The sequence below is a fragment of the Schistocerca piceifrons genome, chromosome X (genome assembly GCF_021461385.2).
Source record: "Schistocerca piceifrons isolate TAMUIC-IGC-003096 chromosome X, iqSchPice1.1, whole genome shotgun sequence".
Classification (NCBI taxonomy): Eukaryota; Metazoa; Arthropoda; class Insecta; order Orthoptera; family Acrididae; genus Schistocerca; species Schistocerca piceifrons.
The window spans coordinates 338946091-338964277 of record NC_060149.1 but is presented as its reverse complement, the minus strand read 5'-3'; the positions used below and the strand labels follow the sequence as shown (position 1 = coordinate 338964277).

General features: G+C 36.5%; 1 protein-coding gene across 1 annotated transcript in view; it reads right to left on the bottom strand.

Annotated features, from left to right (window-relative positions):
* LOC124722893 (rho GTPase-activating protein 100F) overlaps window positions 1-18187 on the bottom strand; it is an 800721-nt gene that overhangs the window by 215982 nt on the left and 566552 nt on the right. Inside the window, exons 6-8 of the mRNA XM_047248035.1 lie at window positions 16569-16737; window positions 11654-11930; window positions 8076-8428 (exon numbers count right to left, since the gene is read on the bottom strand). Of these exons, the coding sequence (XP_047103991.1) occupies window positions 8076-8428; window positions 11654-11930; window positions 16569-16737 (799 nt within the window). The remainder of the gene's footprint in view (window positions 1-8075; window positions 8429-11653; window positions 11931-16568; window positions 16738-18187) is intronic.

Below are 18187 nucleotides of genomic sequence, written 5' to 3'. Positions count from 1 at the left end.
GTGAACCAGTTTAGCATTAGGGAGAGAGTGTCCTGTGATTTCTGGTGTAACATTAACCTATATAATTGACTGAAGCCCAAAATAATGTGTCAAATCATTAACTGCAACAGTGAAGAGGAACAGTCCATGGACAGAGCCCTGAGGCATGCCATAGGTGACTTCCTTCAGGGAAGAATGGTTATTTTGAATTGACACAAATTGCCTCCCATTATTTAGATAAGAATTAATTATTTCTAATGCTGTATTAATTATTCCATATTACTGTAGTTTAGCTAGTAAGATGTCATAAGGGATACAGCCAAAAGCCTTACGCAAATTGCATTGCAAAAGAGAGACCATATTCTTCTTATCAAATGCAGTTAGTGTCTGCTTAACAATTTCAAGGATGGCAGAAATAGTGTTTTTTCCTTGTTGAAAACCATGCTGTTTACTACAAAGAAGGCTATGGTTTTCAAAATAGTTACTAAGTTGTACCTGAAAAATTGCTTCAAATATTTTGGAAAAGATTTTAACAATAGACACAGGCCTGTAGTTCTCATGGAGGTGCTTTTCCTCTTTTTGTATAAAGGTATAACTTTTGAAATTTTGAGCTGTCCAGGCATTCAAAATAATAGCAGGTGGTTTGCAAATAAGGTGTATTTTACCTTTTGTTGTCCAGTTAGAGAGACAGTAAGCAGTCCATTCTTTTTAAGTTAAAAATTATGAAACAGCATTTACTATGGCTATGAGCACACGAAGATTCCAATGAAATTCTTGCCCTCTAAGAACCTGATCAGCAAGTATTTAATTGCTGATGTGTTTGACTGGTTAGTTTTAGACTTTAATTCATTTACTAGAGTAGTAAATATTTATTGAGCTCTTCTGGCTCAAGCAGAATTTCTTTATAGATCTCTTGAGAAATCAGCTATAATATTGTCCAAACAAGCATTCCCACATGTTAGGCTATCGTTGGTACAACATAAATTTAATGATATCAGTAGGTTTGAAAACGTTTTTGAGTTGGGCTATGTTGGAATCACCACATACTGCAACATTTGTTTTGACTTTTAAATTTTTTCTCAACATTAGTTCAAATTACTCAAAAAATAAATTAACATCACTATCTGGAGAATTATAAAAATCAACAATTATGATATTTGGTTTGATCAGTCTTATGCAGTTAAATTCTCCATGGATTATTTTCAGCTATTTCTTGACCAGTCCACTCTCCAATAGATTTCGGAAGGAAAGGAACATCTAAATCTTTCTGTGCAGGTGGTAATTTCCATTATTTTATTAAAATGGCCATTTCTCTGTATGTATGTGAGAGTCAAAAAATATTTTTGCATTCAGAGGAGAAAGTCAGTGATTGAAATTTGTGAAAAGATCTCTCAGAAACAAATTAAGGCTTTGTTTTAGTGATGGCCACCTCCACTTGCACATTATATCCATGACAATCTCTCCCATTTCTTTATATATAATACAAAACAAGCTGTACAGGGTTATTACAAATGATTGAAGCGATTTCACAGCTCTACAATAACTTTATTATTTGAGATATTTTCAAAATGCTTTGCACACACATACAAAAACTCAAAACGTTTTTCTAGGCATTCACAAATGTTCGATATGTGCCCCTTTAGTGATTTGGCAGACATCAAGTCGATAATCAAGTTCCTCCCACACTCGGCGCAGCATGTCCCCATCAATGAGTTCGAAAGCATCGTTGATGAGAGGTCGCAGTTCTGGCACGTTTCTTGGTAGAGGAGGTTTAAACACTGAATCTTTCACATAACCCCACAGAAAGAAATCGCATGGGGTTAAGTCGGGAGAGCGTGAGGCCATGACATGAATTGCTGATCATGATCTCCACCACGACCGATCCATCGGTTTTCCAATCTCCTGTTTAAGAAATGCCGAACATCATGATGGAAGTGCGGTGGAGCACCATCCTGTTGAAAGATGAAGTCAGCGCTGTCGGTCTCCAGTTGTGGCATGAGCCAATTTTCCGCGGGCTACGCGTGAAACTTGCCTGCACGCGTTCAACCGTTTCTTCGCTCACTGCAGGTCGACCCGTTGATTTCCCCTTACAGAGCCATCCAGAAGCTTTAAACTGCGCATACCATCGCCAAATGGAGTTAGCAGTTGGTGGATCTTTGTTGAACTTCGTCCTGAAGTGTCGTTGCACTGTTATGACTGACTGATGTGAGTGCATTTCAAGCATGACATACGCTTTCTCCGCTCCTGTCGCCATTTTGTCTCACTGCCCTCTCGAGTGCTCTGACGGCAGAAACCTGAAGTGCGGCTTCAGCCGAACAAAACTTTATGGGTTTTTCTACGTATCTGTAGTATGTCGTGACCATATGTCAACGAACGGAGCTACAGTGAATTTATGAAATCACTTCAATCATTTGTAATAGCCCTGTATTTATTTGAACTTATCTTATGTCCTCCATCTATTCTATTGGATAAGGATCCCATACCATGCAGCATTACCCCAGAAAAGGTAATATCAACCAAATCAACAAAACACTGTCTTAGATTCATCTTCCCCATGATATTTTCTATGTGATGGTTCCAGTTTAAGTTGTTTCTAATTGTAAATCCTAGATATTTCATTGAATTAGCAACCTTTACTTTTGTGTGATTTAGGCTGTAACCAAAATTTAACAGATTGTTTTTGTAGTGCTCATGTGGAGGACCACATATATTTTATTGTTAAGGGTCAATTGCCACTTTTTGCATGAAACAAATAGCTTGTCTAAATCATTTTTCAATTCATTTTGATCTTCTGCTGACTTTACTAGATGGTAAATACATCATCTGAATCAATCTAAGGGGGCTGTTTGGATTCTTTCCTACAGTCATATCAAACTGGCTTGCTGAACCATGTACTAACAGACAGAGCTGTATCCCTCAGTTTTTCAGAGTATGAAAAGGCAATATGAAACAGTGCTTTATTCCACTTTATGTATGTGAATTTTATTATGAGAAGAGATATTGGCAGTTGACAACTATATAAATCAAAAATTTTGCACTAGACGGTGAGGACAATTATTCTCATGACAATCAAAACTGACTTCTGCAATAATTTAAATATCTGAAATTACATAATAGTTATGATATGTGTTCCACTGAAAAAAAAAATGTTATTTTGTAGTACACTGTGTAAAGGAAGGGAAAAACATTGTTCTGAAAAGATTTCTAAAAATTCCTCTAATGTAGATTTTGTGAAAACTGGTCATTTTAGTCAGGTTGTGTCATATCTCTCTTCTTTTCCATTCAATCCAGTACCTCCTCACTAGTTACGCGATCTACCCATTTAATTATAAGCATTCTTCTGTAACATCACATTTTAAAGTTCTCTGTTCTATTCTTATTTGTACTATTTACATCCATGTCCCAGTTCCATATAAGGCTACAAAGATTTTGCAGCTGAAGAGCTGTGTTTCACAGTGTTGAAGATGAATAAATGCTCATAGCTCGTAAGTGCATTTTTGTGACCATGCTTACTAGACTTTTTTGCTTGTTTTGGTCCATACTATCAACTCTGAAAGCTTGTCAGTGGAACTCTGGCTCAACCTGAATACTGAGAACGTAAAAATTAACAGTTAATACCATAATTTGAAGCTGAAGAGTCTAGTGCATGTAAGTCAAGAAGAATACTCACATGTCATCTTTTGCACAGTTTTTAAGCTGCTTTTATTAAATTTATGTCAGTTTGTCATTCAACAATGACTGATCCACTTTAGAGCCTACACCCAACATTCAGCATACATTTTAACATATTTATAGCAATTCACAGAATAATCAGGAAATCTACAAATTAAATCATCACTGAAATGCTTAAAGTTTTTATTTAGTTCAGATACTCAACTAAGCTCAGAAAATTTGATGAAGATGTTATTGTTACTTTGTTACTTTGGTACACTGGATAATCAGCATTAAATACCAAAATCTGTTTCTTCAAAACACATGCAGACCAATTTTGACTAACACTGATAGCAACATCTGCCTTAATGTATTGCCACCAACATACGACAGATATATAACAGTCTAGATGCAATCAGAAATGGGATGTGTGACTTCAAATTGTGTGACAAACACAACAATTACACACACATTCAGATTGGACAAAAATAGTTTGCATATGGCTTCTACTCATGAATGATGACAGGCAAGAAAGCAAAGTAGAAGCAAGTAGAACTTTCAGTGCAGATCTACTGGGCAAAACTTGCTAGCACTTCTAGTATCTCTGTAACACCAACAAAAACTTCAGGTTTGTTAAGGGTTTCTTACCACACTTCATATTCTGTAGTACACTGAACTAACTTTAGGTCTCATTTAATTACTTGCAGTGTGCTGAATGGTGTAAGCTACCCACCTTATTGCATCACAAGAAGATTTCTCTCTGTCACCCTGTCCTAAGTGTATTGAAGAATATGAAAACAAAGTTTTTTGTCACTCAAACAGATACATAGTGTTCTACAGCTACCATCATGAGTGAAAACACTCAAGGCTATGGAACAAGTAAGATACCGGTATTGGTACAACTGCTTCAAATACATCAGATTTTGACTGTAACACATGGTTGAGTGAAAACAGTGCTTGGATAAGTAACACAGTTATTCAGTGCAGTTAATGTAACCAATTATAGAAAAACTAGCTGATACTGCAAGCAAATCATAATCAAAAGAACTATACTGTTCACCATCACAAATCTTGTGAGTGATACTAGAAAAAAGAGAAACCTTCATATAATAAAATTTACTATCAAAACTCATTACAAAATAGCCTTAATTCAAAATGCTTTAAATCAGCAATTATGAATAAATTTCTTAATTACTAAAGGTGGATGGGAATCCAACTGGAGTATAAAAACTTGCATATCAGACACCAGTGTCTAGCTTTTGCAAATGATTTAGCAATATTTTCCAAAAACATCAGTACACCAGCTGAGCAAATCAACCTGTTGAAAGTGACAGTGGATAAGGTAGCATTACAAATTTCTTTTGACAAGAAATAATTCATAATAAACATTAAAAGTGCTCCAAAATTCCTAAGCACAAGATGTGGTAGAATCAACCATGTGAATAAATTTAGGTACTTAGGGGATAATAAAGCCAAATGTTCTAAATAGAAAATCAAACAAAACTAGAGTGCAGGAAATGGCAATGGTTTATCTGTTTATCAGGGACAGCTACAGTTTTAAAAAAACCGCCCACAGTAAAAAGAAAAGTCCAACACAACAATATTATAATAAAACTGGAGTGGCTTTATGCAGTGGAACGTTTAGTCCTCACCTAAAGGAGAGAAATTGAAGATTTGGGGGAAAAGGAAAGGAAGGTAGTATGAAATATACTCAGTAAAAAAAAGTTGAGAGTTGTTGTTGTTGTGGTCTTCAGTCCTGAGACTGGTTTGATGCAGCTCTCCATGCTACTCTATCCTGTGCAAGCTTTTTCATCTCCCAGTACCTACTGCAACCTACATCCTTCTGAATCTGCTTAGTGTATTCATCTCTTGGTCTCCCTCTACGATTTTTACCCTAAGTTGAGAGTATGTGAATGTAAATAAGTAATGAAGAAATTTACACCCAAATTGAAAAACTATCTGATGCGCTCAGGGAAAGGAGAATTTTCTTTTATGGTCTCTTGCTTCAAATGAACTTAGGAAGACTGACTTAACAAATATTTGACCATTTCAACAAAAATCCCAGGAGAGTAAAAAATTACTTAGTAGAAATCAACATTAGAAAAACAGAAATTCTAGACAGACCAACTTTTCAGACCAAGATTAGAAATTTTGGAGGTTTCCAGAAAAAGGTCAGAAAACATATCTTTGTATGGAGAGATGAAAAAACTAAAGAAAGCAATGAAAGAATTAAGAAATACTGGGAAGACCAAAAATCAGGGAAGAAGATAACATCATGAAGAAGTTACTTCGCTTGGCCCATAGATGGCCGAGATCAAAGAAATGAGGTGAAGTCAGGGATATTGAGTGATGAGCACTTATGACAAGTTAAAAGTCACGTTTCAACACAACTGATGCACAGATCTTTATCTTTTGTGGACAAAGTTCCTCCAATTAATTTCCCATATAACCCCATGAATAACTTTCGGCCAAGAACAGTTTTCTGCATTTTTATTGTTTGTAAAAGTGTAACATGATAAAACTTGTACCATTCTTATTTGCTACTCCAGTATTTTACAGCATTGTTTCTGAATTAAGCTGTAACAACAGCCTGATGTGATAACCATCAACTTTCTTGTATATATTATCCCTACATTTTATGTATTAGGACTAATGTACACAAAGATTTGATGTCGAAGTTTTTGCCACAGATTATCAGTAATCCAATATGAAATATTTGGATACATTTCCACTAACTCACTTGCAAGTATTGTTCCTGCATATTGTGTTTTTGGTGTATGTTCATTAAAATCTGGTCTCTGATTACTGCCACAGATATCCAAAATAACTGTATCTGTTAGTAGTGTGGTAAGACATTAACAGATACATAAACTTAAGTCAAAAGACACATAGTAAATTTCGGTGTTAGTGTAGATGATTTCTCTGTCTGAAACTTAGGTAATAAAAATTAAGTGAGAGATTTCCACTTTGACTTCAAACTACTACCACCAGCAGAGATGCTGGATAATAGAAAGGTATTCAGACAAGGTGGAACAGTGATTATCTTTTTAAAAGAGTCCTTCTTTTGCTATAGCCATATACATATTATAATTCATCTGGGATTTTTAATCATTGAAATACTACAACAATTATGCTCAAAGGGGCAAGCAATGGCTATGATGATGTTGCCCTAAGATGTCAGATACCAGTGCTATATAGATAAATTATACTACTGAACTATTTGCAAGAGCTCGTCATGCTAAATAAACCTTTGTAACTAACCTAGCATTAGGGGAGACTGCCACAGCTTAGCTGCAAGGACCAATGAATAAAGGACTTCAGATTGGTAGTAATCATTTGAGGTAATATACATCTAAAAAGGAATTTCTGTGTGTTCTGTGACTGTAATTATGCATAAATTGTATGCACACATTTTCTTGGCACTTCAGAGGGCAACACAGAGTGCAAAGAAATTTCTCTACATCCCACTCTATTCGAGTCATATGGTGTAGTAGGAAGCAAGCTATAAATTCCACATAATTTTGCCAAGAGATATCAAACTGATCACTTTGTGCTGACTATTTACAAAAGTAAAGACAGAAAGAGCTGAGATGAAGAATGGCAACATGTTACCTGTAATCAGATTTGCCTTCTAATCTGACAGATGTGCATCATTGTAACAAAAATAAGTCCTTACCAAAAAAAAGTTTCAGCAGTGATGCCTGTTACTAAAGTAAATTATCGTTTTCCTACTAAGGAAAGTGTCTGTTGACACAGCTACACTATTTGCTTTTGACTTTCAATCGTTGAGGATGAGGGAGATAAGAAACAATGAGACAGTAAGGAAACAGTATTTATCCCTCTACATCGTTATTTATGAAGTAACTGCTACTGTCATGAAACCACGGACCTGCTCACCAGGCAGTCAGTTACAATGAGGAATAATATACTAATAAGAAAATATTATTAAAAAACTCATAGTAAAGTTATTAGACTTCTAAATGCTGCAATAGGACTGGTGCAGCACATGAAATGGGAACCAGGATTTTTACACTAATGTATAAGATATACACTATTTGTTATTTGAAAATTATTAGAATTATTTATATTAAGCTCATAAAATTTAATCTAGACTGCCTGTTTACATTTTATAATGAACTTTCTGAGTGCCTAGTTAAAGATATTACTGGGCTCAATGAATCAAAGGAAGCTCCTTACAAAAATGATAAAAAGTTGTCTTGCAGTCATTACACCAAACTTTTTATAAGAGATTAGAAACTTTACTCAGGGAACTAATCAAATGTTCTGTGTCCAATGACTTGGCAAACTGATGGGCACAAACTAATATATGTAATAAATACCTTACTGGAAAAAAATATATATATGACTGTAACGAAGATCTTCTTGGAGAAAAAGATATTTGAGTAGAAAAAATATCGATACATAACACAACACTTGTAAATTACCTGTAATAAGAGTAGGAAGTGCGAGGTGAAGAAGTGCAAGTAGCTTCTGTATCTGATGCATAATCAAGAGAGGGGCGGTGTCTCCGCGTTAGTGTCCCAGCCGAAAAAGGCTGTTCACTGCGGTAACGGGAGGCTGAGTATGAGCTGGCTGCACCTGCAGTGCCTGCCTTGAGACTGGAGCGCAAGAGAGTATGTGGTGTGCTAGATAGTCCATACTCTACTCGAGGCAAGTGTTGATCACTTCCTGAGCGTGGCATCACCTTACGGCCACCATAATATGAACGGGAAGGCTGGGATAAACGACGTGAACTGCCAGTTGCAGGCTGTGTGGGTCCTGAATAGAATGCATGCACCTGAAACATATTAATTATATATGACAGCAAACCTGTACATTTCAACACATATATAATTTGTCAAAAAATATTACAGACAAATTTTGAAGTGCTAAATAATCTATGTAACAGTCTAGAAATTTTGTGCTGTTAATTTGTACTTTGGCAGATGATGTTCATTTCTTGATCCTTACAGCAGGCCAGTTTGTGATGTGACTACTTATGTGCATAGACTTGTGAGTAACATTTAATAGCTCAGTAAGTCGAGATCATTAAAGGCAGAAATATTATTTTTGTGTTGTAGACATGCATTTGCACGCACAAATTTCATACAAGTGATTGAGAGATTTGCACCATGACCAAAATATAGAATAATAGTGGAGACATTTATTATTGAAAAGATTCTGTCACTATCCTTTTTTAAGTGCATATCATTTACATGCCTTAAGAACCAGCCAGTGACTTTACAGTTAACTCACAGTTGCAACAATAAAAGAATTCACCTGATTGAAAAAAGTTTTGCAAGCAACAATAAAGTAATGGCACAAACAAAAAGAAAAGTGTTGTTTGAATTAAAGCCCTCACTACTGAAATTAAAATTTTCAGTTTTATTGCTAGAATACTAAGTCCATATTTAGAAGTATGATTCACATCTATGTCTGGCCATACTGATTTTGATTTAGAATTACTTCAGGTGATTACTATCATCATTCCTTGAATGATGCCATGCTGATATCTTTCTCCATCCTTTTAAAATTGATGAAGTGCTCTGTCTCTAATTAGTGTGTCACTATAAGTTATCAAATGTAGAAACAAGAGCACTAAAATGGCCAGCATTAATATCATGCAAATATTTGAATTAGAATTGCATGACACTGGGTACTTCAGATGGAAGCCTTATTGAGTTGATCCATGAGGCATGCTGGGATAGTTCTGCTCTTGGACTATTGCCACAAAAAAAGCTGAAACTAGATTTCAAGTTCTGATCTGGCACATAGGATCTGTCTATCCCAGATGTTTATTTCACAAACACATCACCATATCCTACACTCAGCTGATTTATCCATTAATTTTCACTCCTTTTTATGGCTTATACTTAACCAACATGCACTTGAAGTATGGAGTGTAAAATGAGTATTCAAGCTTAATAATTAAAACTCAAAATGCATAGTACAAAAAATATTCCAGCAATGAAATGAGATAGATGAAAAGTACCTACTTACCAACTGCTGAAAGTGGAGGAGCTGGGTTAACACTGACAGAAACGTGAAAAGGTAGATGGTACTGAATTTTCAACTTTCAGAAATAGTAATTCCTTTTCTAGGACTTTAAGACAACATTTCAAGAGAAAAGACATAGAAAACTGATACAAATAGTGGAGGACATCTATGTGTGGCACTCGGCATTCCACAGCACAGAAGACACACAATGTAGAGAAGTAACAATGGACTATAACAAAACTGGTTACTCTTCCCAAATATTGTGACAGGGCTGCAGAGAACAGTACTGATGATAGTTAAAAACTGAGAAGTAACATAAATATTGAGATAAAAATAAAAGAAACAAGCAAACACACACACACACACACACACAAACGCATTAATCCTCACCAAGAACTTAGAAGAATCAAAATAAAATAAATTTAATACCTCTATATTAAGTGACTGAAAGGATATAAAACACTGTTCAGGCATGGTTGAAAGAATGACACACTCATCTAACAGTGCACAAAGCCCACTTTGGTAAATGAATAAGCTATCAATTAGCATCCTTGATAAATTGCTGTGAGATGTACAGATTAAAATCTGTGACATTAATCAGATTATCTGCATTACAATAGTGAATATAAATTATATCTGAAGAACTAACATGGCAAGCCAAGATAAATAAATCATTTACAGGGAACTGACCAAATTTAAAATGTGTTTATAGGATTTACAAAAAATTCTTTGTTAATTTTGTGACAGTGTGTAATGGCTGAACATTTTTGAGTTTTTAATAGTACTACTATCCATAATTAACTGTGAGAAGCAAATGTATATGACACCACTTTGTTTCTACAGGAAGAAACTTTTCATTGCCTGGCATAAAACTACATATGCACTATGTTTAGATGTAATGTCATGATAATACAAATGTCCCTTTATAGTAGAAAACTGGAAACAGAAACTGACAAGTAAATATTATTAAAAATATGAGAGAAAATTAAGAGATGGATCTGAAGTGACCACAGAAAATGCTGTTTCCTCATAATCCACAATGCCACATGTTAAGAACATTTTTCTGCCATCTTCATGAGCATTCGTATCTGAATAGCTACTTTACACCCTCAGTATCAACTTTCTTGCTCCTCTTTTACATGCTGGTGTTCTTCTTTTTGCAAAAGGGCTGTTCATTCAATTGAAGGTTTTAATGCCAGAAGAAGATTCTTCTGTAGATTTCAATAAAGTGCTTTGTGTGTGTGTGTGTGTGTGTGTGTTTGGGGTGGGGGGGGGGGTTATGCATGTGACAACTTTTGTTTGACATTATTAACTTTAGGGGGCAGAAAAAATTTTATGAGATTTCCTTAGCAATGATAAGGGAAGGTACATCAGGAAATATTCCTCTACAAAAAGATAATCATGATTATTTCATATGACTATGAATGCAAAATTAAAAATTCCATAGATGTGATCAAAGGATTCTTGATCATAATTCATGAAGGATATGAGCAAATAAGAACAAAGTTATTACAACTTCCACTGTTGGGCAAAAGGTAGATTTTTGGGATTCTCTAATACAATTTTTCTATTTATCATACTCATATAGGAAATACGAAAAATTTTAACAGCTCGCATTTTGTTTCGCAGGGTATACATAACCAGAATACGTATATCCTAAAAATGAAAGAAAATCTTAGACTGCATAACCACCAATTGAGCAATATAGGAAGTTGAAGGCAGGTTGCAAAAAATTCAGATGTTGGGGCCTATATGATACCTTGCTATCTTCTAATTTCTTATCAGGTTTTCAGATTTATTCTACTGAAATGCTGTGAATTTTGTTGTAAGTCAGTCAACACATCCAAGAACATTATAAAGACTTTAAAGCAACTGTAAAGACTTTTCTTTTACATTGTTTCAGCAGAAATGCGGGATGATGAGAAAAGTCTCAAATGAATAAACTGCATTAATTAGCATGGTCAAAAGTGAAGTTGACAGTCTCTTTTAAAAGTATTACTATTCTGAAGTAAATTATAAAACTCACCTTTTCTGCTAATGATTCCAAAGTTTTTGGGTAACCCCTGTCATATGGCTGAAAATGCTGAGGGATAGAAGAGGGTTTGGGTTGTTCAGTTATCACAGGTGGTGGTGGGGGCTGGTATGGCCAAGAGGCAGTTGCTGAAGTTTGATCTGTTGCATGCTCAGGCCGTGAATTGTAATACAGATCTGCTAACCCTAGTCCATTTGCTGTGTCACCATTGCTCTCGAGTGCCAGATCTTGAGCTGTGTCCAACCCTGTTAAGCCAAGTCCCAAACGAGATCTGAAAGATAAGATACAGTTCTGTAACAAACATAGCTCTACTTACTGTATGACTAATATAATTTAAATTATTTTTGTTTTTGTTTTCAATATTTCTCACTATTAAAAGGCTTCTGTTGCTGTAAATACTGTTATGTGATATTAGATGCCTTTTGCAACTCAACTATGGAGAAACTGCTAAAAATGCAATTTTTCTCCAATGAAGCAGCAGTAATGTTTCACTGAATGTAACATGGATGATATTTATCAGAATCAGAACTGTTCAATTATAATTTTTTGGTGTTCTAGCACAAGCAGGTACACACATAAAATACTCATTTCAAGAGTAAGATTAAATTCATGTTTATAGCTCACAAACAACTAAAAGTGTAGTAGAAATATTGCTTGGAGCTCACTTAATATATTCAAAGGAAATAGTCATCAGTGAGGTAATATGAGTCGCTTCAAATTAATAAAAACAACTGGTTGTCGTCATTGCAGATATTATTCATAACTGAATTGTTGAAAACTACAGGTTGATCTGTTTGTATGATATGTATTATTTAGTATCCCCACCATCAGATTTCACAGTGGAGACAAGTGAGCTGGCACTGGTAGAACAGCAAAGTAGTCAGCAAAGTAGTTCAGCATGGAGGGCACTCGCCTGGTGTCATATGAGCAGACCCACTAACAGAAGCGTTTACTTGTGAGCAGCAGTAAGTGGAGCAGGCCAGTGCTCCTGCAGAATTAAACCACTGTGGACCTTGCCTGTCACTTCATTCCAGCAATTGTCATGTGGTCAGTCCTTAGCTGCCCATACAGCTGCATGCTACACATATTGCCATGTGTGTATCAAGATGAGTTTGGACACTTCGCTTCAGTAGTTCAGTTCACCTGATGAGTTCATTACACTCATGGGGTTCTGTTCCATGGCTTTTACCAACATGTCATTGGTCTGTGAAATACGCACGCTGAACATGTTGAGGAGCAGTGTTGTCATGCCTTCTGCAGATACTAAAGAGCCAATGAAGGATGTTATTATGCATGTGACACTCTATTTTTTTTAAATCCATTTTTCACTTTGTCTTATCATGGACCGGGCATTTCTGCAGTGCTGGCAGGAACAGTTGCACCTACACAAGAAGCAGCAGCAGCAGCAACAGGGGCAGATTCAGGCACTGATAATCCAGAATGTGGACTTCCTTCACCCCCTAGCTTCACCAGTAGGTGGCCACCCACTCACGGTGCATTTTTCTTCTCTACCCCCAATACCCCAGATGACCTTTTCCAGTTTCCATGAGTCTACAGAGAGGTGGGAGGTAAGGCGTATCATCAAATCCAGTTATTATCATCCAGAAGGACAGGCTTATATGATGTTGTCCAAAATTTGAAGCCCACTATTGAACCTGAGAAACTTCCCTTTGATGAGCTTTGTCAGTTGCTTATGCAGTATTTTGGCCTCCAAACCCATGTGGTTCCAGCATGGTTGCAGTTAACCAGAGCTGCAAGAGCTCTGGAGAGTCACATGCAGCCTCAATCACCAATTTGCAAGACCTCTCAGGCAAATGTCATTTTGAGTGTCCAAAATACCTCTCATACAGACTCACTAATTTGGAATGTGACTGTTGTCTGGTTAGCTCCTGATCCTGAGATTCAGATTTGGGCATTGTTCTTGTCAGACCATTATTTAGCCAATGTTGCTGAATTTGTGGAATCACATGAGATTGTGACGGCAGCTCAGGACATCCTTTCTGATAATTGACAGGTGGCAAAATGGCATGATCAACAGTGCCCGGTGCTCCGTGGGGTATCTGAAGTGGCCTCGCATCCATATGAGTCACCGTGTGTTGCTGCCATTGATGACTTTGGTGCAACAGCACCTCGGCAGTGTGCACCTTTGCCCATGCCAAGCTCGGTGAATTCATGACACTTACAGCTCCATAATTCCTACCCATGGTGATATTTAGGCCCTTGGTGTCATTTACCTTTCACTAACTGGGTGATCCACTGGTCCTGCCCCGATTGTCAGTTGTTCATTTGCTGCATGTTTGTCAAGACTGCCCACACATGGAGGCCATGTGTGTGCCATCAGATAGGATGTTCAGCAACTGTTTGTGACAGTCAGCAAGCTACAAGTCACTTGTCAGGTAACCCGGTGTTATCCCTGGACTCTAGGGTTGCCTCCAATGCCCCACACGTGTCACCCAGAGTTGCAATTGCTGCTCAATCAGGATGTGTCTTACAGTAAACAGTGCATTCCCATGTGAGGGAAATTCTCCATCTCTGTGTGTTACAAAAATGGGGAATGGCAACTTACACTGCTAGTGGTCAATTTACCAACTGCACAAAATATCTTTGGGAGCTTTGTCTTTTATGTTTTTGACTTACAGATTGTTGACAAAGTGCATTTAGTGTATCAACCCATTTCTTTTCATGATTTGGACTCCTTACAAGCCACTGTTTGAGAAGACCTCAGGCTGGGCAGAAAAATTTCAAGGCACATGTTTCTCTTAAGCCATTGGGAGTCCTGAAATTTTGTTGTCCCTGCACCATCCCCTTCTCCATGTGTGACAGGGTAAAGGCTCAGTTGCAACACTGGCAAGTTAAGGTGTCATTTCTTCTACTTTATTGAGTCAGTGGGCCAACCCTTTGGTGGTGATTCAAAAGCTTGATGGCACCATAAGCCTTTGTGGCAATTTTAAACACATGATCAATTTGCAATATGCTGTGGATTCATATCCCATTCTATGGCAGATGGAATTGTTGGAAAAGCTGTTGGGGAGCTTTTTTATTTGTTTATTCATTATTTCTCTTTCACATTTCCTTACATATGTTTCTACAAAGTTTCATTGATCTACAGTCACTTGTTTTTCATGGGGAGCTTTCAAGTTGAACCAGCTCCAAAATGATCATCACATGTGACAGTAACATGCAAATACTGCAAGCACATTCTTGTGATCACAACAATGAGCCCAGTACACTTGGTAATTGTGAATGGATATTCAGGAAGATAAAACGTGTGAGATAAACAATTTTAAACTGTCTAGAAAGTGAAGAGAGGAAAAAATTTCATTGTAAGGCATGCCATTTCTATTGCCTGGGAATGAAAAACGTAATTGTACACTACTCTCTGTAAGAAATTACATAATATATTTAAAATCTATCATTTCAACTACTAAAAATGTGTATTTTATAAACAAAACAATGGAAAGTTCAGGATGGAGAACAACAATATGAAAAGGATAGATTGCTGCTCGCAACGTAGAGGACACATTGAGTCACAGACAGACACAATTATAAGACTGCTAAACCTTTAGCTTTTGAAGAGAAAAGTCCTTCTTCAGAAGCAGAAAACACACACAAGCCCAACTCCCAAACACATGACTACTGTCCACAGCTGCTTTGGCCCAAGTGGCTATAGTCACTATCCGTGTGTGTGTATTTTATGCTTATATGAGTGTGCATATTTATTGCTTCTAAAGAAGGAATATTTTGTCCAAAAGCTAAAGGCTTAGCAGTCTTTTCTTTATGCTACTTGATGCCTCCTCTATGTGGTCAGTAAATGAAACATCTTATATAATTCTGCAACTATGGGCACTATGGCCACATGAACAAAGACTTCAGGATATATTTGAAACACATTGCTCATTACTTTGAAAAATAAAGAAATAGTGTAAGAAAACAATGGTGACCATTCTACTGTGTTAGTGAATGAGGGCATAGATGGAGATCAGAAGGGGGTAATATGTAAAAATGTTCTAAAATGATCTGTCAGTATTTCATTCTTGTAATTAGTTGACTCTGAATGCTTTAAAAGTATGAGGTGCAAATTGTGTCTTAGTTGTACCATTCAGCCTGAGCACTGCAGCAAGCCAATAATCTCATCAATGTGTTTTGGGAACAAATCTCATACCACATAGGGAAATACCACAGATAAATTTAAGACCATCTCTGGAATCATATGTTGTAAACCAGTAGAGAATCAGACATATTTATTTACAATATATGTGACATACATGTATACAGGTGAAGCCATGGATAAAAAGCTATTTACAAATACAAGAAACACAAATAACAGCTCTTGCAAAACAGTAAGGGACAGTCTAAACAACAAGTGAAGTAAAAGTAAGGTTTCTGGGACTTCAGACAGATGATAATATTTCTTGGACAACATATTCACAAAATTATATGTTGCAGTCTTCACCATATGAGTAATTTCCAATTCTTATACTTATTCATTCATTGATTTATTCCTTCTGAAATATGCACTCTTCCTTGCTTTGGATAGTTGCTATCGTTTTTGTCCTACAAAACCATATTTTGGGTAACACTATAGTCGCTAAGAATATTATTACCTCAGAAGATGGTGGTGTGGACATACTGTTATGGCTGTCTGCAAACTTTATGTAGGTTGTTGCTCTAGTGCCTTTGGATTCTTATCATGCCACTCCTGTACATATATTTGTGATTAATAATATGGACTGATACAAAAGTAAGTACAGTATTCACTCAGTGAAAAGTTATTTGCAGTTGTATAATGTTTTCTTAAGCATGCTATCTACTGTCCAACGGTATTTCTATTTTACTCAAAGTATTATATGTTCCACTGGAACTTCCCTACAACATGTATAGGTATAGATATAGATACATATGTAAGTACCTAGAAGATGGCAACATTTCCCTGCCATCACCACCATGCCTTCTTGAGCTTGAATCATCAGCATCATCCATTTCATCATCTTCTCGTAACTCTTTCTTAATGACTACAACAGGAGGTGGTTTATGTTCTGAACGGGGCTGCAGATGTGGTGAGACCACACCACCTTTTCCTGAACAACAATGATTGAAAGTAATGTTAATATGAATATCCAATACCTAGACATTAAAAGCAAGTTTTTTAAGTCTCTTTGATGGCATATAATCAATATTTTCTGTAATGTATACTAAATAACTGTACTAACATTTGAAACATAGTTTAAAAGTACATATGGATGTTTTGGTATCAAGTAATGTCCATCACTATAAGGGACTACATTTCAAACTAAACTTTTACAGTGTCATGAAACTACTGCGCATACAATACTTAAGTAGCATTTCAAAGAGACTGAAAATGTACATGTTATAAAAGTTACTTCTACATCTGCTTTCTTCAGGAGAAAAGGGACAAATTAGAATTTGAAAAACAGTGTGCTATCATTCTACAAGACAACAAATCATTCCCCAGTTATTCAAAGGCTATGTTTGCCACTGTTGATTATTTTACATTCATAGGTTATATGTGTTTGCAGGCTTTCTCGGAATATTTCAATGATAAAATCTTCTTGGGCATTTAGAGTATTGAGTGTGAATGTAGGATGCAGCAAGTACGTCAGACAGACACAGTGATGCATCTCACAGCACTGCATGGAACACATCAAAAACATTCGACTAGGGTAGATGGACAAGTCTGCGGCAGCAAAGCATAGCTTCAACGAGGAATATACCTTTGATTTTGAACAAATTAAGAACCTATGCAGCGCCAATGGGTTCTGAGCCTCAGTTGTCAAAGAGGTGGTAGAGATACATTTGCACAACACCCTAATAAACTAGGATAGCGGGTTTCAACTCAGCATATTGTGGGAGTCTGCGACTATGAAAATATGACAAAATGATCTGTTCTGAAGGCAGTGGCATCTGTGGACAGAAAGGACAAACACCAGGACTTGATGCCCACATCAGGACCATGCCACATTCCCCCTCACCGGCACGGCACCCTTTCCTGGAGGCATGTGATTGGCCCACACAAAGAAGAGATCAGTGGTCCAATGGCTATACAGATATGCAGAACACAGCATTCTGACATTTTGCCTGAATATGATGGATACAAAACTCATTGAAACACTGCAACAAGATGACCACCACTCAACTGGTCACCTGAGAAAATTTTATCATATATAGGTTATATTTGTCTTTGGTATGCTATCTTGCGGTAGACTTATAACATACCAGTTATCATGTGATCCACTGTTAATCAGATTGTGGATTTAAACTAATTACCACTCTCAAGCATTGCTGCTTCTTGAACATCTTTTTATTCTGTTTATCCTGTGATTGAATTTCTATGATAACAACATTTTGATATGCCACCTATACAGTGACAAGGTAGAATCAATGACATTCATGTAGAACTATGTTATCTGCAATACTGAGAAATGTAATATACAGTAGATATGAAAATATCCAACTCAGGAATTCTTTGGAATTACCTTGTATGTTGATATGAATTATATTACATTATCT